This window comes from Paramisgurnus dabryanus, chromosome 7 (genome assembly GCF_030506205.2).
Source record: "Paramisgurnus dabryanus chromosome 7, PD_genome_1.1, whole genome shotgun sequence".
Taxonomy (NCBI): Eukaryota; Metazoa; Chordata; class Actinopteri; order Cypriniformes; family Cobitidae; genus Paramisgurnus; species Paramisgurnus dabryanus.
In genome coordinates this window covers 36,094,366-36,118,733 of record NC_133343.1, presented here as the reverse complement: position 1 = coordinate 36,118,733, position 24,368 = coordinate 36,094,366, and the positions used below count along the sequence as shown (strand labels likewise).

Sequence of the window (24,368 nt, the reverse complement as noted above, 5' to 3'; positions counted from 1 at the left end):
TTGTGAAGGATGGACGCACTTTTTTTGGACTTGCAGGTTGTGGACCCCGTAACATTACATTTAATCAACTGAAAGATCTAAAACATTTTCTAAAATACCCAAAAAAGTGTTTGTCTGAAAAACGATGGACATTTGCAACTCGGACAGCTTGGGGGTGAGTAAATCATGGGTTTAATATCATTTTTGGCCGAACTATCCCTTTAAAGTCCCACATTGCACCATTAAGACAACGATAGATCTCTTCCAAAACCTGCCGAGTTACCTTTAGTGAGATGTTGCCTAAGTTTTTTTCATCCAAACAAGGTGTGTTTTATGTGGATGCCTATCTTGTGCACTTAGTGGTTCTGTAGCTCAGTTGGTAGAGCATTGCATTAACAACCCATGGGTTATTGGTAAAACCAAATGCAAACACCTTAAAGAACAACCTTTGCAACAGGGACACACCTACAATGCCATTTCCTTTATAGGTAGGCCTATGTGTTTCTTGGGATTGAACCCATGACCTTTGCTTTGCTAATGCAATCTAACCATTAAGCCACATAAACCACCATTCTTGCTTTTGGCCCACACAATCTAATACAATGCTCAAATGAAATATATTTTGGAGACTGTGATCGTCCAGGTTTGTGATTGTGTAAAAATACATCACTTATCCACATTACGGCTATGGCTCAAGTCACATCACTTAAAAAAGTTTACTCCCAGGTTCATGTGATCTCCAATTGAACTAACTTTGCTCTAGCTCCGTTACGCACATGTCCAGTGCTCAACTCACAACTATCTATGCACTAAAGAACCAGTCTAAACCAGAGCACAAAATCTGAAACTCATACAACTAAAGTACATCCAAGACCAAAACAAAGAACATATGGAGTTAAGGCGAGATCAAAAACAAAGTCTTAACCAAACCATGTGACTTTCATCGTACATGCCTGAGCAATTCTTTACAAAAGTGAGTCTAAATTTGCTACGTAAATCAGCCCTGAAAGTGTTACGCCTTTCTTTAACCTTTAAAAAAAAATAAACACAATGTAAACACAATTTTAAATCTCTTTGGTTGGGCTACATAAATATTAACTGGACACGACAAATAATGGTTAAAAAAAGAGAAATTACATCAATTAGTCTGATTGTTCGAACCATCAACACTAGCTTTGTCTAGTGCATAGTACAGGAAACATCTGTGTTCGGGGTCAGACTGGTGCATTAGAAGTGCGTTTGTGGGTTCTTTTAGGTTCTGCAGACTTTAGATCCTGCTGGTCGGTCGACAGCAGTAAGCGCAGCTTCTGAGACTCTCCCGATCGGCACTACCCCGACGTCCATCCACAGTGGGAGAACCTAAACATAAAATTCATGTAAATTCACAAAACAAACAGCAACATCTCACATTTATATTCATACATTTGGCAGATACGTTTATTTAAAGCGACCTATAGGACAAGGTAGGCGTATACAGTTTACTGCACTTACATATATTTTCAACCCAACGTTGGGTCAAAAACGGACGAGCCCAGCACATGGATTGTAATTTAATCTATGCTGGGTTGTTTCAACCCATTGTTGGGTCACATATGAACATTTTCTACGTTCATTTAACCCAAGTCAATGCAAAGATGCGAATAGACCTCGATGCGAATGACAAAAACTGGGTGGTGCGATTGCTGCGAAAAACACATGCTATTCGCCTCAAAGTTTAAAATATTCAACTCAATCGAACAATTTGCATGACACAAAGTTAAATCCCATGAGTAATCTATAGGAGGAATGCAACGCTTCGCATTTGGTGTGTGCAGAGCATAAGAAACAAACCCAGGAACTACAGGCACTACCGGCAACATAATTTTTTGTAACGTTTACAGAAAACTTGTGTAAATTTTAGGGATGCACCGAATCCTACTCACATCCTTATTCCATTAACACAGTAAAACAACGTTAATAAACAACGTCCACAGCTGTGTATTTTTCATTTTATTTGATTTAAACTGTAAAAAAAGGAACATTATGCCAGGATGTGGGAAAAACTATTTTGACAATTACCATAAGCCTATATGCATAATGAAAGCGATAAGGTGTGATGCGCTAGTTTTTACCAGGTGCGTCCATGAAATGTGAACCGTCCCTAAGGCTCACCGAAAAAAAAATGCTTATCTCCACGTCAGCACCCGATGTGTGTAATCAATGGCCGCGTGACGTCGACCAGCCTAGCGCAAGCCTAGGGTTCGGTTCGGTGGAAAAAAAGATTCAGCCGAACCCTGTCAAAAAGCCCAGTATTCGGCCGAATCCGAATCCTGGATTCGGTGCATCCCTAGTAAATTTTAAGTTTTTACTAGAAAAAAAACATTCAAATTAAATGTATACATTAAAATTATGGAGTAACAAGATTATATTTAGTATCAGTGAATGAGATTCACTGAAGATTCCCCTCCCAGCTGTATATGACTTTGTTTATTTAGTTGAATACTGATGAATAATTTTATATTAAAATGCCATCATATTATCTTCTTATATGGGGTTTAGATGAATTGACTACATGTTTGATTGTCAATGAAAAGTATATGCCATTTTATTAGATTATAATATATTTATAAAGACAATAAAATGTGAAATAATACTATATATTCTATTATAGCCTACATTTCTTTTGTATTTTTTCTTCGCTTTTTTATAACGCTGCTTTGAATAAATAAAACATTGTAAAAAAGCACTATACAAATAAATGTGACCTGACTTAATATAAATTGCTATTAATTTCTCCTAAAAATGCAAGAGACTTCCCTAACATTTGGTTGTGCAGCAAAGGGGACTTAAAGGTGCAATGTGTACGGTGGCCCTGAAGTGCAAACCACAACAACAAATTACTAAACAACAACAACAACAAATTAAAAAACACCACAACAAATTAAAAAACAACAACAAATTAAAAAAACACTACAGTAAATTAAAAACCACTACAGCAAATTAAAAAACACTACAACAAAATAAAAAACAAATACAAAATAAAATGTGAGGAGTGAGGAGACCCATCCAAAATTTCGCTGACGCTTGATGCATTCCAGCACGTCATGAGGTGTCTACGTATATAATGTCTATGCCCACTGGTACCTACCTCTTCCGGTAGGTTAATGTAGTTGTGTTTTTTATTTGTAGTTGTGTTTTAAATTTGTTGTTGTGTTTTTTAATTTGTTGTAGTGTTTTTTATTTTGTAGTTGTTTTTTATTTTGTTGTAGTGTTTTTTAATTTGTTGTAGTGTTTTTTATTTTGTAGTTGTTGTTTTTTTTGTTGTAGTGTTTTTTTATTTAGTTGTAGTGTTTTTTAATTTGTTGTAGTGTTTTTTTCATTGCTGTAGTGTTTTTTTTATTTTGTTATGGTTTTTTATTTTGTTGTAGTGTTTTTTAATTTGTTGTAGTGTTTTTTTCATTGCTGTAGTGTTTTTTTATTTTGTTATGGTTTTTTATTTTGTTGAAGTGTTTTTTAATTTGTAGTTGTGTTTTTAATTTGTTGTAGTGTTTTTTAATTTGTAGTTGTGTTTTACAATTTGCTGTAGTGGTTTTTAATTTGCTGTAGTGTTTTTTTAATTTGTTGTTGTTTTTTAATTTGTTGCAGTGTTTTTAATTTGTTGTGGTGTTTTTTAAGTTATTGTTGTTGTTAAGTAATTTGTTGTTGTGGTTTGCACTTCAGGGCCACCGTAAATGTGGGACGTTAAGCGGTATCTAGTAGTGAGACAAAACACATAGTGAAGCTACGGTGGCCACCACAGGACAAACACGTCCTCGTCTGAAACAACAAAGTGACAAAAGGAGCTCTGAGCAGTTTGTCAATTTAGGGCTAGTGTAGAAAATTACAGACCTCCATATAAAGATACCAGCGTGTATGTAGATAAAAACGACTAATTTTAAGGTAATAAAAACTAATAATATAGCTATGTATATTATATTGCATTTCTGTCAAGAGATCCTCGCCCTAAAAGCCCCACATTGCACCTTTAAACATTCAGATTTTATTTTCCAGACAAAACTTTTATTAACTAGTAACATTTGTTGCTCAACTGCTAAACCATACCGCTCTCTTCATCCTCTTCCTCGTCTTCCTCCTGGTCGAGCTCTTTTGCGGGGAGTAGCAGGTGTCTGTGATACGGGCTTGTGGTATTCATTTGGCTCGGCCCCTCTAGATTGGTGCTCAGCTGTAGTCTTCTCATGTGTCTGACCACCGCTGTGGCATTAAATGCTTGCTAGAAGGGCAATAATCACATTTCTATTTAAAAGCATAATGTTCTTGAATGTGACAGACTTTGTTAAAGAGGCAAGTAAATCAGCGTAAACATACCTTCCATTTACTTTTGGCAAAGTTTTTCTTGATCTGAGCACTGACAGACTCATGAATGTTTTTGTCCAGAGCGGTATCTCCAGAAATCCTTTAAAGTGAGATGAAGGGTTAAAATGCGATTGTGTTGACACATAAGCTAAAATATGCAGATCGTTTATTTTTTCTAGTTAATCCTACCAGGGGTGCTGTAAGGCCTGTTCACATGTGTATCTCAACGAGTGATCTTTTTCCATCAAGTGGCCGATGAAATCCTTGGCTGAGGGAGAGATATGATCCAAAATATGTGTGTCAGGTTTGTTTCAGCCGATAAAATTTTTACAAACAGTTGAAAGATTTACATATCAATTAATGTGCATCTATAAGCGTTTGGATATTGCCCTCAAAACTCCAACCACATTTTCAGATCTGGAACTTTAACCACATTTTGCTGCAATGACTGAGGGTCTACCTGAGTCAGAGATGTCGTCCCAGTACGGCGAGTCAAATTCATATTCTGCTTTTAGTATCTGTTCAAACAGCTTGGCATCGTTTTCGTCGTAAAATGGAGGATATCCGCATAATCTGCAAAAGGCAGGTCACACATTTAAAAAATACTTAAGATCAACACCACTGTTGTTTATGTAAACATATACACAAATCCCACATATGTGACAAAACTTACAGAATATAAGAAATCACTCCTATGGACCAACAGTCTACAGCTTTACTGTATGGTTTTTGAGCCAAGACCTCAGGAGCTGAGAGAGAGAGAGAGAGAGAGACAGAGAGAGAGAGAGAGAGAGAGAGAGAGAGAGAGAGAAAGAGAGATATTTGGTGATCCTTTATTTTGTTTTATTTTGAGCTTTATAGAAAACGAGGGCATGCACTTGACATTGTGTTCCTTTTCAAAGGACAGAGAAAAGGAACAAAATGTACTGTTCTGAAATCAGAAAAAAAACCTCAATCGTACCCACGTATCCTGGCGTTCCACAGGCGGTTGACATCACGCTTCCTGAATCCTCGATCTTAGACAGGCCAAAGTCACTGATCATGATATTGGAGTCTTCCTCCATACTGTAGTACAACAGATTCTCTGGCTGTACAAAAATATTTAATCCACAACAGGTAGTGATCAAAAATAAATAAAATTATATGAGATAATTATTTCTCCTAAACATTAAAATTAAAACCAAACAGAAACTTTTGCAAGATTGTAAAAAAAAAATTCACAAATGTCTCAATATAAATTTTAGAAGAGACCTTTTGCCAATTCTGCAGTCAAAAGCCTGATACTGAATAATACTGAAGATTTCAATATGAACTCAATCATTTTTCCAATTTACCCAGATGATTTTACTTAAACAATGTACATTAAAGGGCCCATATTATGCAAAATTCACGTTTACAATTTGTTTGGACATAAATGTGTGTTGGCAATGTGTGAACACAACAACCCTAAATGAAAAAAAAATTCTGCCTTTCTTTTTTAATCCCCACTAAAGCAAAGCAGTCTCATTAGACATGCTGTTTTGATTCTCTTGTTAATGTGATGTCACACTGACAGAGCCCCACCCACAGCCACTGACTGACTGGTTTACTCAATGACATTCAAGGACTTTCCAGGTCCAATACCCTCAAATTCAAGAAATAAATGTGGGGACACATTTTAAGTGAAAGCAAGGTTATATCGTGTTACCTTTTAAGATACATTGTTACAGTTCCCTTGCGAAAGAACTGCGCTGCGTCACTGCGGTGACACTTTGGGGACGCCTCCGGGGGTAAATGCGTTTTTTGTATATATCGAATTCAACCAATGGTGAGGCTAAACGACAAAGACAGGGTGACGCGGGAGCCGGGAAGTATATCGCTATATGAAATATTGCCATAGACGGCATTACAGGGATGCAGGAAATATGGCAAAGGAGACGCAGCGTCTCATTCCCTTCTCAGGGAACAACAGTTACATACGTAACCCGAGAAGTTTTCATGTGTCAAACACAAATATGCAAAAAAGCATTTTGGTATGAATCAACATTCGCATACAGAAGACAAAAGCATTTAAAGTGAACAGTTTAGCACGTGTGCTTAAAAAGTCTATTTTAATGATATCCTACACTACACTATAATATGATTTATTTCCCAGAAAACTTCTTGAATAAAATAGATTTAAGCACTTTCAATGACCTGTATCTATGTATGTATATTTAAAAAAAAAAACTTCCAGAGCCTTGAATTTTTTCCCCCAGGTTCACAAACTTTCAAAGATTTCAAGGACCCATGGGAACCCTGTATACTTCAGAGGTACATAAAGGTACCAAAACATTCATATAAGTGCCTCAAAGGTACATATTGGTACCAAATGTATACATATCTGTACCCAAATGTTACATAGTAAGACCTTTTTAAAGGGAAGTGTCCCAGTGACAGCATAGGATAATTTTTTTACCATTTTCTCTGACAGCGTATTACATTTACACTGTGTCCCAACCAGACAGAATGTGATTTTACATGGTAATCTTTTCATTCTGTTTTAGTTATTGCATACTACCACACCACTAAGTATATAATATATGCATACTGGATCGTATTTATTCATTTTTCATAGCTGTGTACTATACAAACTGTAATTTATTATTGGCCGTTATTTTGTCCCTCCATGAGAGTAAATGAGAGCGGGTTATTTCCGGCTCGGAATTTGTCACATTATGCCTGGTTAGGAAGGTGATGGGATAATAATGAAAGAACATCTTGGCATTACCTTCAGGTCTCTGTGCACAATGCCCATATCGTGGAGATACTTCACTGCATCTAAAATCTGACGAATAAGTTTGCTGGCATCTCTCTCTGTGTAAAAGCCCTTTTCAACAATCCGGTCAAACAGCTCTCCTCCTGATACCCTATACACAAACACACACACACAACTATAACACCTCTCCTATAAGCATTCAAATGACACACTGAGAATTAAAGGAATGCAGGCCATTAAAAATGCCATTATGGTTGATGAAATTGTGCAGATATACTTACAGCTGCATGACCAAATACAAATGTGACTGACTCTCGAAGATATCTTCTAGTGAAACAATATTCTCGTGTTTTATTCTGGAAAAGAAAAGGAGAGAAAAATATAGCAGTTAAAACTGCAGCATTTCTGTGTACAACATGTTAGCATTGCAAAAGGTTGTGGGTTCAATCCCAGGGAACACATATACTGATAATGAAATGTACACTTTAAGGTTTCCCTTTTGTACCTTAACAGGTATACTAAACATAAAACAATGTTGTACCTTTCAGGGTACATTACTGTACCTTAAGGACCTATTGTGTACCTTTAAAGGTACAGTTAATTGTTTTGTAGGGGTGTAAATAAGACAGTTCATTACGATATAATATCGAATGTCTCCCCCACCGATGCAATATTTGCCGATACACTAAACACTTTTTCGATGCAATTACGATTCGATTAATTTATTGATATTTTTATATTATGTGCCTACTAAAGCAGTTACATTACAAATATATTAACATAAACATTTAATTAGACTCTTTAAAGGGGACATTTCACTAGATTTTTTTTAAAATGTCAAATAAATTTTTGGTGTCCCCAGAATACATATGTAAAAATTTGGCTCAAAATATTATATAAATAATTTATTATAACATGTTAAAATTGCCACTTTGTAGGTGTGAGCAAAAATTAGCCGTTTTTTGGGTGTGTCCTTTTAAATGCAAATGAGTTGATCTATGCACTAAATGGCAGTGGCATGGTTGGATAGTGCACTTTAAGGGGCGGTATTATCCCCTTCTGACATCACAAGGGGAGCCAAATTTCAATGACCTTATTTTTTCACGTGCTTGCAGAGAATGGTTTACCAAAACAAAGTTACTGGGTTGATATTTTACACATTTTCCAGGTTGATAGAAGCACTTTGGAACCAATTATAGGAAAAAGTCAGATTTTCATTATATGTCCCCTTTAAAAAAGGCACAAACTCTGTCCCAATTGGAACATTTACACCAAAAATACACTTTTTTAAAAGTCACACAAAATCAAGCTTATCAATATTTTGTTTCAAAATGTGCAATAGTCACAATTACTGATGTGGTTGAGAAAAAAATTAACTTTGCTCACTTGTTCACACTAGCAGAGAAGACATAAATAAATGAAAATGTGCGCTTTGGCAGAAATGCGTAGATGGACGTTATGGAATGAGGAAAGTATCATATCGATAGTTTACGTGATGTGATATCCATGCATTGTATCGTTAGAAACTGAATCGATGTATCGATCCACATTTATGTATTTTTACACCCCTACTGTTTTAACCCTAAAATTGAACTAGCACAAAATTACACAATAGGTCCATAGGATATAATATTGCACCAACATTTCAATGTGTTGTATACCTATAAATAAAGGTACAGAAATAAATCTTTGAGGGTATACCACCCCAGCGACATAAAAGGAACTGTTTTGTGTTATGCTAATGTCTATGGTATCGTTCAGAACAGTGGTTTTCAAACTGGGGGCTGGGGCCCCCAGGGGGGCCACGAGATGCTGCAAGGGGGGCCCCAGTTTTATGACATTTTATGAAATACATTAATTTATCATGAATTCTGTGTAATTAAACCTAAAAAAAAATAAGGCTACTAACCAAAAGCACTACTTTTTTGTATAATTTAATGTTTTTTTTATTAAAATGTGAGTTTTAGAACAGTTTTTTTGTCACAAATTTTCTGTGGGGGGCCGCACAGGAATGCACCATACACAAGGGGGGCCACACGCTGAAAAAGTTTGGGAACCACTGGTTCAGAAGACCTTCTTGCTTTATTCATCATGGCTTTCCATCCGCTGTCACTATTTTTATTGCCCTGTCTCATTTTCTTTCATAAGCCATCAATAGCCTTTATTTAATATTCTGTTATATTCCCCATTTAACTTCTTTTACTGTAATTACCGTTTTTCACACCAGCAGTAAAATTAACTCTCGTTACTCTTATATTTGTTTCTGTTGCTCACTATTGCCTTCTCTTTCTCTCTCTCTCTCTTTACAATACTGCTTCGGGGAACCTCCACTCCATCTTTGCCACTGTGTGTGCTGTTGCCCTGGCAACAGAGACACTAAAAATAGGACTATCTCCAGTACTCTTGACATTTCCGGTGCACACTTCTAAGATTTCTAAGGCTATAGCAGTTTTATCGCACTGATAGCAATTATAGGCTTTTTTCTGTCTAAAAGGAATCGAACAAATCTTGACTTCCATTTGCTCTCAACACATGGAGTCAAGGTCTCTGCTGCATCCGTCTTATATCGACACAAATAACTCACTTAAAACTGAGAGTCCCTTGCTTTACAACATAGCCTACAGTGTTATTTATTACCGGCTCTGTAAGCAAACTATTTAATCCCAAAAGAAAGCTCTTAAGAAGGGAAACTGTTGTCTGGCTTTGTATTAGGCTACATATATAATTGTTGTTTGCATTTAAGCATTTGGCAGACACTTTTATCCTAAGCAACTTTTGAAGAATGCATTTAACCCTTATGGGTTTTTGGGACATTTCTGCAATTTTTTTATCTTAATTTGGCCAGAACTTTCTCTGTGTTTCAGCAAATTGAATGATTTTTGGTGACAAATCATATATTTACACATATTTTAAGAAAATGCTTTGAAATAAAAAAAAACTCAACAATATACTATGGGCAAATTTACTACCCTTTCGTGTTGTTAGTGGCCAAAAAAATACCACTAAATTAAACTGTTGTAAAAATTTATCAGATGAATTTTTTTTCATTTGTTTTGAATAAATCTGTTAATCAACCTCAGTACTGATCAAACTAGCAATTTTTTACAAAACATCCATGATTTTAACTCTTTAACTTTAATTGCCAAGTTCATAAGTGGTATCGATTTGGGAAAAAAACACAAAATTACAGATTTTCAATATCAAAATTGATTGTGGACTGGATTTTTTAAAACTTTTTTCACAGTCTTGGACATGTCAAAGATTAGGGAAAAAATGGCTTTGATGCATTTTTAGTTTTTGTGCAGCCTCAGATTTTATTTTTTTCTCCCTCATTTATGGTTCGTGACTGTTTTTGCCCCATTGATTTCCATTATAACAAAATTTATTGATCGCAGAGCCATGACCTATGGAGGACTAAGAGTGCAAAAATTATAAATAAATAAATACATGTACAAAGAAATATATATAACAAACATAAATAAATAAATAAATAAATACAAAAAGAAATATAAAAAAACAAACATAAATGAGTTTTGCAACTTTGATTTCTTTATTTTTGTATTAAAATGTTTAAAACATTTATTTATTTCTGTATTTAATTATACATTTTTATTTATTAAATTCCAAATTTATGTATTTATTTATGTATTTATGTGAACATTTAATTATTTTTTTTACATTTATTTATTTATAATTTTTGCACTCTTAGTCCTCCATACATGGCACCATATTATCATACATTCTTCATTGTTACTGGTTTTCCCTTTTGCAAAGAGGTAAAATTGGTCCTTTTTACGGTTGATCTCCATGTGGCACTATTAACCCTTTGGTAGGTCTGTGCAAAAAACAGAGCTTAATTTCTAGCTTGTACATTGAGATAACACCTTTTGAATAAAGGTAAAACAAATTGTATCTTAATGATAAGACATAGACAGAAAAAGAGTCACTTCTGACCTGTGTAGCACAGCTATTTCATTCTCAATGCTGTTCTCCTTTCCCTCCAAAGCTTTCTTAGGGATGCATTTAACGGCTACGAGTCGCTGGGTCTTCTTCTCCTCGGCCAGGAACACTTCAGAGAATGCCCCTCTGGTGGAAAAGCAGAAGTTTGCAAAAGTTTGAATATTTAACTCACACGTTGAAGTTTAAGGAAGTGCATGGGCCTGGCTATTAGTAAACAAAAATTTCACCCACGTTGGAAAAGGAGTAACATCATTCCCACCAAAATAAACAAATAAATAAACAAAAAGCTCAATTTAATAAATTAATGTAATTGTTAAAGATCAATTGCAGATTGGATATGACTTGTAAGCAGGAAAAAAGTGCATAGATTCTGATATTCTCTGATTGGTTTTAGGCCCCATTTGTATGTGGAAATAAATCGGATATGAATCGAATACATGCATTCGCATTCGCAACGGACTGTAAGCAGACAAATTGCATATTCCCATGTCATTCCCATGGCAAATGACGTCAACTCAGGTGGACCTCACCTGCGATCACATGATTCTTCTTAGCAGTGCAAAGGAGGATGATGGCTACGCTGAGTAGAGTAATGTTAAAGTTTTATGTCTTATAAAACTTTATAAGATTATAATCTGTGTCTGTGTCCATTGCATATGGAGACATTTTACTTCTAACTCTGTAGTTTAAGCTGTTCTGGGTCAGTATGTCTACCTTAAATTGTGTTTAGTGTAAATGCAGATGGGATACGAGATGCTTTTTAAAGAAGATGTAAGCGGGTCTTCAAAAAAATGGGATACAGGCAACAAATCGGACCAGCTGATATTTTTATCATGTCAGACGAATTAGATGGGGAAAATAGATGAAACCATTTTAAGGGTTGTACCATCCAAAGCGACTCACACACAGGGTGAACAGGATGAGACCAACAAACACAACGAGCGGTTTCATCATCACTAGACTGGTTTTTATTTAGGCACTTGGGTATGTGTTCACCTATTTTATATCCTTTCAAGTTTTTAGAAAAACACATTCATTTTGATTAAGTTTTCAGACCACTAGATACACTATACACAACACCGTCTCTGTGTTGTGTATATGGCTGAAAACTCCCTAAACAGCCCTCTTGATCACAGAGGGAGCAATTAAAAATGGTACAATTTACCTTCACAGGAAAAGGGTTCAAAACAATTCACAGAAAACAATACAGGAAACCACTTTTCCTCTCGTCGAAGGCTAAAATTTTACATTGTGTAACCGCATTCTTAAACTTTCTTAAAATAAAGATGCTACAAAAGGCTCTTCACAGCGATGCCTGCTTCCAAAAAATGGTTGTTCTGCATCACAAAGACTCTTAATTTTTAAGAGTGTATGGGTCAAAACGCAAGCAAACATCCAGAATTCCCTCCATATCAATGCCCTAGAAACCACCTAAAACACCCGTGTAGCAACCGTGTACCAAACCTACATGCCTTATTCAGTCTACCGCCATGTGGATTCCAAAATGAGGCTGTTACGGTACATTCACAATCACACGGGGGAAAGCGTTAACGCTTGACGGAAGGCTTGACTGAAATGTGGCCAACAGGCAATCACAGTGGCCACAACCTATGCTCCGGTCTTCCATAAACGTAATTGGCTGTCTCTGCCTATGTTATTTGCATAAGGCGATCAGGGGTGCGTTTCCCAAAAGCATCGTTAGCCAACGAACATCGTAAGTTCAAAACTGCCTCGCTAACTTGTGTCGTTGGAACGGCAGCTCTTGACCTGTCGTTAGAAGTATCGTTCCTTGTTATTATCATATGTAGACTTACGATGATCATGCTTTTGAACAAAATAAGCAAAAAACATGTAGTACAGTCAATATCCATCATTCTAAATATATTACAATTTTATTTTACGTCTTTAAATTTGTAAACAGAATGAAAGTGCTGCATTTGAAAACTGTGCATGTGCGCAGCCCTACAAGCTTTAAGACCCTGGGGAATCCCTGGGAGGAGTGAAGTAAGAGGGAACTTGCGCGTGAATTAAATATCTTGAAAATAAATAATAGATAACTAAATCACGATAACAAAATCAGCCTTCCGATGCAATATATGTTATTTACAGTAATAATCTGACATTAAAGCGATTTACACAGATTAATTAGTACTTCACCTCCCACGTGACGTCATCAACTATGTTGTTAAACCAACATCGTTCAAACGACGAATGTGTGACAAAGCTACTATGCTTTCGTGAAACAGTCGTGACAAGGTAGTTCGTTTCTCCAACGATGCATCGTACTATGGTCGTTCAGCAACGAGTTACGTCGTTGTTTAGAAACACACCCCTGATTGGCTGACGCACGCGTTGCCGCTTGAAAAGTTGAAAAATTTTCAACTTCTGCCGCGGCGCCGTCGGATCCACAATTCTGTTCGGCAATGAATGACGTCACCCATTAAAAGTATATGGGAAGCGTTAATGTTTACGCCCCGTGTGAATGCACCGTGAGGGATGGACGTCCAGAGCGTGCGCTTTAAACCTATTGTTTTGACCAGGATGCTGGTCATTCAGCCATCAAAACACAGAAAAAACGTTGTTTTACAAATTCCCACAGGACAAAGAACCTCAGAAAACGTGGATTGTTCAAATTAGAAGGGACATAGGACCTGTTTTGGATATAAAAATAGATATTATAAAATAAAAATCTCCAGTGACCTGGTTGCAATTAAGTCATGGTAACAGCATGTTTATTGAGAAAGAACGTTCCTAGAGAGCTGCAGCTGTCAAATATACTGCTGGACTCAAATCACTGAGTTATCAGGGTGCCTTAAGTGGAGTGGGGAACAAAAAAGGAGGTCGAGAAGAAAGAAAGAGAGAGAGAGGGGAAATAAAGAGAGCAGTGCTGTTGCCGTGAGACATGGCTGTGTAATTAAAGCCTCCTATGACTTCCTCTGGGTAAAGAGGAAGAAGACGGATGTGGGAAATTGAGACTAGGAAATGACAGAAGACATCCAGTGTGGGTGTTTGTGTCTGTAAGTAAGAAAAACACACACACCACGCACGCACACACACTTTATATTGCTCTGTATAAACTGTGTTCTGTATATTCTGTCACCTTTCCCAAAACCTAACCCTTACAGAAAACTCTCTGTATTTTTACATTAAAAAACATACTTTAGTTTGATTTGACAAGGTCAAACTAAATCAACGTGAGGGCATTTGGCGCGCACACACAGAATACTTTTTATTTTAAAGGACTCCTATGGTCTGATTCACACTTTTACATGTCCTTTGGTGTGTAAGTGACGCTGGTTATCGTTCCCAATGTAAATCTCTTTTCTGACTACAACAAAAACACGGATTGTAGGCAACAGGTTACTTCCTAGGCCTTTTGATGTGAACTAGACCAACATTATCATAATTCCTCCAGCTTTGGACTCAGCCTGCAAGTTAACTCCTGTTATACCACGGGTATGTTGAATGCTGTGTAAAGCTTCATGTCGTGCCGCATTGCACCTTGGGTGTGCATTATTTTCTTATAATTCAATGGCCCGTCGTCAATTATTCCATACTTATTACACGGCTCTCTGGAATGCTTGATTCTGATTGGTCGGTTGAGACATTTGCAGGTTCGTTCTTTTCAAATAATAACCGCTCCAAAGTAATAACGCATAGCCGGTACTACTTGTACGATTAAAATCGCTCCGCGCCAATAAAGATTACTGTTTGGCGCCATCTTGTGACAAACACTGGACAACCACAATTAAGAATGGAACATTTTGACATTAATTTTAACATGTACGGAAAAAACAAAACATTTAAACAGTGGATAGAAGAACGAACAACGACAAGACACAGACAGCTTACTGAGACTGAACTTGTCAAATAGAGCATGACAGCTACGAAGCCAACACACAAAAAAATACAGAATGGGCATTAAAACTTCTCAAAGACTGGTTAAAGAGAAAAAAGAGACAGACAAGTATGAAGCAGAGGATCTTAATAAGGTATTACGATCATTTTATGCATCTGTGCAAAGTTTCGGAAGGATAAAAATGTTAATTTAAAACGAATATGCCAATAAAATGTTTCAAATTCATATTCATGTCCAGTTTTTTTTCTAATGTAGCAAGTAGCCGTGTAATAAGCGGGATAATGTAGAGGCAGCCGGTAGTTATCGCGAAATAAGCCCCTTCAGTGTGATACAAGACCCTCCGCTTCGCGTCAGGTCCTGATCACACTGTCGGGGCTTATTTCCCGATAACTACCGGCTGCCTCTACATTATCCCTTACTCATACCACGGGTCTGTTGAATGCTGTATTCTGATTAGTTGAGAAATGTTCCATTGTGCATTATTTTCAAATAATTAAATGGCCCGTCGTCAATTATTCGTTACTTAGCATTGCATTGAGACTGAATCTTTCAAACATGGTAAGCAGCGTCACATTTCCGGTAGAAATCAGAGGTATTCAGGCTAGGGATGCACCGATACCACTTTTTTGGAAAACGAGTACGAGTGCGAGTACTTGCATTTCAGTACTTGCCGATACCGAGTACTTAATAAAAAACATGATTTAAATTTACAGGTAACAGCTTTAGTCATATAATTTAACAAAAAAACAAGGGACTAGTTTTCCAGTTTGTTGTAAACTCTGCCTCTTTGGACAACACAAGAGGCATTAACCCCTTACACGCCGCTCAAACATAGACATTTCTCAGACCGTGGTATCGATCCCTGGTATCGGGAGACTTTTAACGAGTACTTTAGAAAATGTGGTATCGAGGCCGATACCCGATACCAGTATCGGTATCGGTGCATCCCTAATTCAGGCCAATCACCACGCACAGATTAGCTGCATTTCCAAAATTGAACCATGCGAACACATTGTATTATACTGAATACACAAAATAACAATGTTTTTTTTTTAGCAATGAATTAGGTGCAATTTCATAAATGTATAGAAACTAAATTCAACTTTCCAAACTTTCTACATTGTTATTACCGTTAGAATTATTAGAGTCATTACATAAAAATCTTAAAAATTATTTTATGTATGTAATGAAACAAACAAAGATTATAATTCTAAATGATTGAATTTGTACTTTTCATAAAACAAAACTTGCTTGCTTCTGCAGGTGATCAACCATCTGAATACATCAGAATTTCTCATAATATATCATAATTAAATCCAAGAATTCACAAGTAAACCAATTCCATAATCTTAGAGGTTTTCTGCCAACACAGTTTAGTTAAATCTTCTGAATAGAGCTGTACCAACAGACAAAGCAGTCAAAACAGACTTTGCCAGATTTGCATATGCTTCTGTCTCATCAATTTATAGTCTACCCTGTTGTTTTACTTCATTATTTGCAGTTTGCTATTAGTAATACCCTGCCTTACGAAGATAAGTGTGTGAATTTTGCATGCTTTCTCTCAGCTTATTTCTGCTGATAGGGCAAACAAGGTCCCAGCTGTGGCAGTCTTGCCTACTGTTCACTGCGCTTCAATATATTCAGCTCTCTGTAGAATACACCATGTTTGCAGACAAAAGAAATGAACCTCAGCACAAGTTAAAATTGATTACTGCTATTAATAGCTCAGTCGCCCCTGCTGAAAAAAACAGCATCAAACCAGCATGGACCAGCATGGGAATTATGCTGGTCTATGCTGGTTTAGCTGGTGGTCACAGCATACCAGCACCAAAACACAACATATGCTGGTATGACCAGCATGGGATGCTGGTGCTAATGCTGGTTTAGCTGGTGCTTATGCTGGTTTGGTACTGGTTTAGCTGGTGCTAATGCTGGTGCTGATGCTGGTTTGATGCTGGTTTAGCTGGTGTTCACTAGAAAACCAGCACCAAAACACAACATATGCTGGTCTTGCTGGTATGCTGGTTTTTTCAGCAGGGGCAGCATCTACATTTAACTGTATTACAGTGCAAAATTTTAATATAAAGGTAATATCAGCATCAGAGTGACCATATTGCATATTGTTAACATGACCAACAAGACCTGACAGTTTGTTATTCAGATTTGAGACCTATCCACCCTTAAAGGGAAAGTTTATCCAAAAATAAAAATTATGTAATTTACTCACCCTCATGTTGTTCTAAACCTGTATTTTTTTATTTTTATGAACACAAAAGAAGATATTTTTTGATAAATGATGGTAAGCAAACAGCTGCTGTAACCATTGACTTCCATAGTAGGAAAACAAATATTATGTAAGTATTGTGATAAATGATGAAGAAGATATTTTAATAAATGATGGTAAGCACACAGCACACGGTACCCATTGAATTCCATCGTATTTGTTTTTCCTACTATGGAAGTCAATGGTTACCATCAAAATATCCTCTTTTGTGTTCATCAGAAAAAAGGCATTTTCCATGTGTAAGTGCTATAATTGGGTCCCCAGTGCTTCTATCAGGAGATTTTCATGAGGCTGGCCATGTGAACTCAAGCTGAAGTAAGCATGCCCAAATGATTACGCTATGCCATCTAAAAGAGCAGTCATTCTGGCTGCAGGAGAGGAGAGACCCTCGCCTCAAGGCCCAGATGAATACCGCATGCGCCCAAAGGTTTTCATCACAGACGTGACTTTCCCCCAAGCTGTGCCTTGAAGGTCGATGGGCCGCTTTCCACCCAACACACCGCCATCCTGCCTCTCACGTGCCCCATGAATGCCACCACGATCCGACACGGCAGACCACACAGTCCATCTGTTCACTTATCTCGCTGGCTCTCTGCCTTTCTCTGTCAACTCACGAGTTGAGCCAGAGATGCAGCGAATGTTATAGTTAACGTACACACTCACCCACGCAGTATATAAATACCGCATGGGTGCACATAAGGTCAACTTGTCCTCGGTTATGGTGAGTTCGGATGAGTAATGAGGACGATAGCAGGGTCTCTCACTACATCAAAACAAACAGATGTAAACCAATTTTTGCAAACGTCTGGTGAAACTACAATATTGTTAATATGCACATATTTTTGAATCTGCTTTTCTACCTTTATCGTTGACTCATGACTAAATTGCATTAGTCAACTTGCATTTATAATGCAGCCAATGGGCAGCTGTCACATGCATTGCAGTGACAGCATATTTCCTGCAGCATGCCATGCGATATTGTATCTGGATTACATGCATGTACTTTTGTATTTTTGTTGTTTAGATGTCTAAATGTATTTTATTCAGAAATACTTTGTATTTTTCTGTTTAGATGTTTAGATATTTTGACACTGACATTTAAATAAACTACAAAGAGTATGGTTAAAAAAACTGCGGCATCTGACTCTCTCATAAAAAGGTGATGCATTTTGTTATTGATTAAGTATCTTACAGCGATTGTGGTAGTGTAGATTGATTACAACTAGAGATTTATTTTTATTATAAGCTAAACCCGCTGCTTAACTCTTTCTCTTAAGAGAAAACGCTTCCCCGCCAATGACGAGATTTTCCGTCTTTCCGCAATACCGCTATTATCCATCAGGTGGCGCCCTTCCGCAACTTGTAAAGCCCGGAAGTATTGCCCTATGGCAAGCGGATGCATGTCCGTGTCTGTTTTAAAGATCGCTCTGAATGGGATCTCTATGAAAAGTCCGTCACAAAAATGGAATTATCTTTGCTTTTTGCTCAAAATGTGGTGTTTTTGCAAAAACCTACCCATATTCAAAAGCTGATTGCAAAAGAACCACTGAAGGTAGGATGAAACGTTTTTTTTTTTTTTTTGAAAGCAGAGGGTCTGTGCTTTCATTTGGTATATTGTATGTTTATATATTTAAAGAAGAACATTTTCTGGAAGGCATTAAACTTTGGTGAAAATCATGAAAAACGCTGGCGCTGGCTGGCAACTTTTAAAAAAAACGCTGGCGGTGAAAGAGTTAAGTGACAATCATGAACCCAGTTAAGTCGCTTGTGAAAGAAAGTGTCTGGGAATAATTTAAAAGTGTATGTTAATAATTGCTGACATTTACACCCAATGAAAACCACACGGAGTTATTATTTATCACAGTTGGCAAAGTGAGAAAAAATAAATGCTGTTTCTGTGTCTCAGTGCCAATGTATTCTGACATTAGATTACTGATGCCAACATGACACATTGTGATTCCAAACCAACTGAAACATCTGTTAAAGGATTACTCCACTTTCATAAAAATCCCGATAATTTACTCACTCGAAGATGTTTATGTCTTTCTTTGTTCAGTCGAAAATAAATTTTGTTTTTTGAGGAAAACATTCCAGGATTTTTCTCCATATAGTGGACAGTTTACAGTTTCAATGCAGCTTCAAAGAGCTCTAAACGATCCCAATCGAGGCATAAGGGTCTTTATCTAGCGAAATGATTGTTAATTTTCACCAAAAAAATTAAATACTTTTTAGTATTAAAAAAAGTTGTCTTGCTCTAGCCGTGTGATGCACCAGTGCGACCTTACGTATTATGCAGTCACGTTGAAAGGTCACGCGTTACGAATGTGAAACGCACACTTGCGAACCATTTTAAACAATAAACTGATATTCTTGAAATACTTAAACCCCCCTATGCATCTGAAATGAAGTAGAGTATGAGGATGATCTGCTCTTTTATGGTAAACTGAGCAATAAACAAATCAAACACTCACGTTCCCAACACCTCTTTGAAATCATAATTCTCCTTGATATCAGTCGTCTTCTTTTTCCATCCATTTTTATCCTCTCCTAAAGGCATTTTATAGTTGGTTCGTACCTCTGAGGATCTGAAAAAGACAGAATATATCAATCGGCACATGCGCGAGTACTTGTAAAAAAAAAACATTTTGGTCGCAGTCTGGAGCCCTTGGTGCCCCAATCTCATTTATGGATAATCTGGCCCAGTGTATAATGATAATCATAAAAATAAATCAGTAGACTGATCAACTGCTTTCAAGACTTGCAGCAAGGTAACTCGTCAGGTTTTGGAACAGATCTATCGTTGTCTTAAAAGTGAAATGTGGGACTTTAAGAAGGACAACTATGTTATCAGTGGTGTATAAATGCCTTACAATATGAACTGTATTGTTTTTATTACCTTAGAAAGAATCGTTTTTATCTACATACACCGTGGGTCCCCTTACATGAAAGTCACTGTCATGTTTCTACGGTAGCCCTAAAAGGACAAACTGATCTAAAGAGTGCATGTTGTAACTACGTTGTCTCAGACGACAAAAAATGAAAATTAAACATTTTCAAAAACTGCACCTTTTTTTTTAATGTGTTTTGGCCGTTTGTCCACACCCAAACTATTGTAATGCGGAAGAGCACTTCGATCTCAAGAGCAATACTATTGACGGAAGTTTGAGCAATAGGGGGTGAACTCAGGAGTTACTGTGACCGAGGTCGAAGTGCTGCAAACTAAGTGCTCTTCCACAATATAATACAGTCCTCACTTTTTATCAGATAAAAAAATCTCCACGTTTTATTTTGTGCCACCATACTTACTCGTGTAACTACTCATGTAATAGTCTTCAAATAAGGAAAACATGGAAGTTTGGTGGTTTCTAAATTCATCCTTGTTTGGATCCTAAGGAATGAATGGGGCTAGGCTAAATGCTAACACATTCACAACGCGCTGTACAAAGATTAAAGGCACGCAATGAAAAAAGATACGGATGTATTAATTCATCTAAGTCTAGGTAAGAAGAAAATAAAATATTGAAAAACAGTGGTGTTTTCCTTTAAGATTAGATTAAACCCTACCAACAACATAAAACAAATGTCTCATGGTGTTACCATGTTTTTGGACATGGCCTCATTGTAATGCAGTGTTGGGGAAGTTACTTTAAAAAAGTAGTGTTTGCTCGTTACTCGTTACTTTTTAAAAAAGTAATCCATTACTTTACTTAGTTACCGCCTTTGGAAAGTAACTTTTTACGTTACTCGTTACTTTTACGTTACTTTTATGTTGCTTGACTTTGGGCAGAACCCAATATCTGTTTCTAAATGTGTAGTCCTAAATAAAGTTATACTATGGAGGACATAACAGGTATTTCTTTTGTGCTCTTTATTATAAAAAAGTATCAATAAGTTCCTTAGGAACAACATGGTAACCTCAAAATGGGTCATATGTCTCAAAATAAAACATACATGCCTCATCTAAATCCAACAGAAAAAAGAATAACTTAAAATTGGCTTGATGTAGATGGCTTGTGTAAATAAAATAAAATAAAATGGCATAATTCAGCTTAGAGGCAAAGTTATTTTAGCCAAAATAAAATCATATACCAGCCTCTGTCATGTGTGTGGACCTTGTGACTATTGCGCAAGTGCGCAGATGGCAGTGTCGCTGTCAAATCTAACCAAAAGTAACGTTGTGCTGAATTGCAAAATGAACTACTTTACGTTACCAAATTTTCAGTAGTAGCGCGTTACACTACTTTTTACCCAAAAAAGTAGTTACTTTATTGTAACGCGTTACTTTGTAACGCGTTACACACAACACTGTTGTAATGCAATGGTTTTCGAACATGAAACAGACTATTTACTATTTATATGAAGATTGTAATAATTTACAGTTTGGCAGATGCTTTAAGTGACAGTGCTATGCATCCTTTATCAGAATTGTGTCTTCCCTGGGATTTAAACTCACAACCATAACCATTGTGCTGCTAAATACTGTATTATGATAGCCTACTATGTACGATACTAAATACAATCTTTGAACAAATATGTTTCTAAAAGGTCTGTATGGTCTAAGGAACCTTAAATATTCACAGAAGATTTTTGTTGCACATTGCTTTGTAGTGGAAAAGGATAAATAAAACTATAAAAATGTAAAAAAAGAAAAACAAGAAAATCTAAAAGATTCTTTGGGGAAGCAAAAAAATTATAATATTTTGTGGCATCACTGCTAATAACAATGTTTAGCATCTTATAGGCAACCACCATACATTCCAATACCATTGCCACAAATACCCCTGTCGTTCCACTACCGCAGCAATACTTCTTATAGGCTAAGGCAATAGACATATACAGTATACAAAGAACTGCATTATTTTATAAACAACTGCATGGCATTGCAAATTAAATGCAAAAAAAACCTTAACAGCATTTGACAGTGGTCTGCATCTTGAGCGATTGAATAAGTAATACGTTGTCCCTTGCGCATAAATGTGCAGGCTATGCAGAGGTCTTTTGCCATAGAAAAAAAACAGCGAAGAAGCGAATATTAACAGGAAAAAACATATCCAGTAATTATCTCTTCAACTCGACATGGCAGAGCAATTCTTCGAAAAAACTGGCGAGGTCATGAAGGTTTGGCCAGTGCGCTTAACCCAAATGGTTTACTTTTCATTAACCACCTGCCCTCGCGCAGACAAGAGCGTGTTTGCTTTGCATATAATGCATAAAAAAAATGTCTATGCTTTTGAGCAGCGATATTACCTGATCGGCTATATATAGGCTCATATGCGCAACGTGGTCTTGCGTGAAAGCCATGTATTAAAGCAATGCATTGCAGAGTAATAATCTGTCACTAAATTCACATCGAGTTTAAAGAAAATTTCAAATAAACGTCATACCTGATCGTCTGCTCCCGTTTCCCCTTCTGCTGCTTTATCTATCCGCAATTTTCCCGCGATGGAATAGTTGCGGGATCGAGCCTGACGTCAAGTAGCGTCTGGACTGGAGAAGGCGTCTTTCCTTTCACAATATAACCACAATCCTAATACTATAACATGAGTGACATTACAAATGCATGTGGATTTTATGCAAAATACTCTTATTAAAGAGTAAATGAGATTATATAGGTTATACAATGGTTATATACTGTTATTTTATATAAAAAGTACATTTTATTTTTTAAGTACAGGATTTTGAAATGGATTCATTCAAAGCGACTTACACTGCATTTAAGGTATGAATTTTTATCAGTATTACTTATTTTGTTATTAAACCAACAATTTTGAAATTTCTTTAGGTTCTTTAAAGGGATAGTTCACCCAAAAATTAAAATCATTTACCAAACCGTTCGTGGACCCCATTTACTTCCATAGTATTCTTTTTTCCCTACTATGGAAGTGAATGGGGTCCACAAATGGTTTGGTTACAAACATTTCTTAAAATATCTTCCTTTGTGTTCTTCATAACAAAGAAATGTTTACAGATTTGTAACAGGGTGAGTAAATGTTGACAGAATGTTCATTTTTGGGTGAACTATCCCTTTAAGTCGCCATGAAATCAAAAGTTTAGCATAAATTAGCATTAAGGATATCTATTATCTAGTGTGCCCCCAAACAAAATTGACATTTAGTAAAAATAATGTGACAATATACCAATATGTATCAAAGGTGTTTGTGACGTCATTCGGCACTTCGAACTCATCTGTATCAGATTCAGGCTGTGTGTGAGATAAACTAAACACAGGGTTGCAAAACCTGCTAAACAAAGAAGTGCAACAGTCAATCAAACCGAGCCGAAAAATATCCCACTTACCTTAGACCAAGAGTCAAAATAAATGCCTAAAACCCACTGGTTACTTTTATTCATTACGAACAATTTCTTCTGACAAATCACTTTATGCAAACATTCTGATTTCATAAAAAAAGATTATCATGCTTTAAAGGGACACTCCACTTTTTTTTTTTAAAATAGGCTAATTTTCCAGCTCTCCTATAGTAAAACATTCGATCTCTGGGTCTGGCGGTACCACTTTTAGCATTGCTTAGCATAATCCACTGAATCTGATTAGACCATTAGCATTGCGCTAAAAAATTACCAAGGAGTTTCGATATTTTTCTTATTTAAAACTTGACTCTTCTGTAGGTACAACGTTTACTGAGACCAACAAAAAATTTAAATTAGCAATTTTCTAGGCAGATATGGCTAGGAACTATACTCCCATTTTGACGTAATACTGAAGGACTTTGCTGCCGTACCATGGCTGCAGCAGGCGTAGTGATATTAGGCACTGCCGGAAAATAGTCCCATTGAAGGGGGATTAGATCAGCTGAATGGCTTCCAAAACGGTAAGAATCAAATGGGGAGCTAGAAAATGAGTATATTTTCAAATAAAGTGGAGTGTCCCTTTAAGATGGACAGCAGATTGACAATATCCTTCCACCCGCACAGTTAAAAACTAAAACTAAAAATTAGCCTAATTCCGCAGGAAAACTGCAGACTTGGCAACACTGACTAAATGCTACTGGCTAGGAGGACGCATTTAATATGCCCTGCCCTAACTTCCTGTTTTAGCGAAAATTACATCAACGCATAGAACGAAGATTTGCCTTTCAAGGCACTTCAGTGGGTCTTCAAGATAGCAATACCCCAATTTTGTGTAGCCTGCGTTTCGCTTAAGGAATGATGAATTTAACCCATTCCAAATGAATGATTGGATTTCACCAGTGACAAAC

At 36.6% G+C, this 24,368-nt stretch overlaps 1 protein-coding gene across 2 annotated transcripts; it reads right to left on the bottom strand.

Annotated features, from left to right (window-relative positions):
* Window positions 1-32: 32 nt before the first annotated feature.
* Window positions 33-24,368, bottom strand: camk1a (calcium/calmodulin-dependent protein kinase Ia). Of its 2 annotated transcripts, XM_065279744.2 has the most exons (13): window positions 23,289-24,368; window positions 22,536-22,656; window positions 19,623-19,736; window positions 11,003-11,134; window positions 7,330-7,404; window positions 7,061-7,199; window positions 5,273-5,399; window positions 4,985-5,060; window positions 4,772-4,884; window positions 4,501-4,579; window positions 4,324-4,411; window positions 4,060-4,228; window positions 33-1,338 (listed from the first exon to the last, which is right to left on the bottom strand). In XM_065279744.2, exons 3-13 carry the CDS (start codon window positions 19,706-19,708, stop codon window positions 1,247-1,249), a joined length of 1,176 nt encoding a protein of 391 aa, XP_065135816.1. In that variant the 5' UTR covers window positions 19,709-19,736; window positions 22,536-22,656; window positions 23,289-24,368; the 3' UTR covers window positions 33-1,246. The 2 variants fall into 2 exon arrangements, with proteins under 2 accessions (XP_065135816.1, XP_065135817.1); XM_065279745.2 differs by lacking the exon at window positions 23,289-24,368 and having other exon boundaries at window positions 4,047-4,228; window positions 22,536-22,857.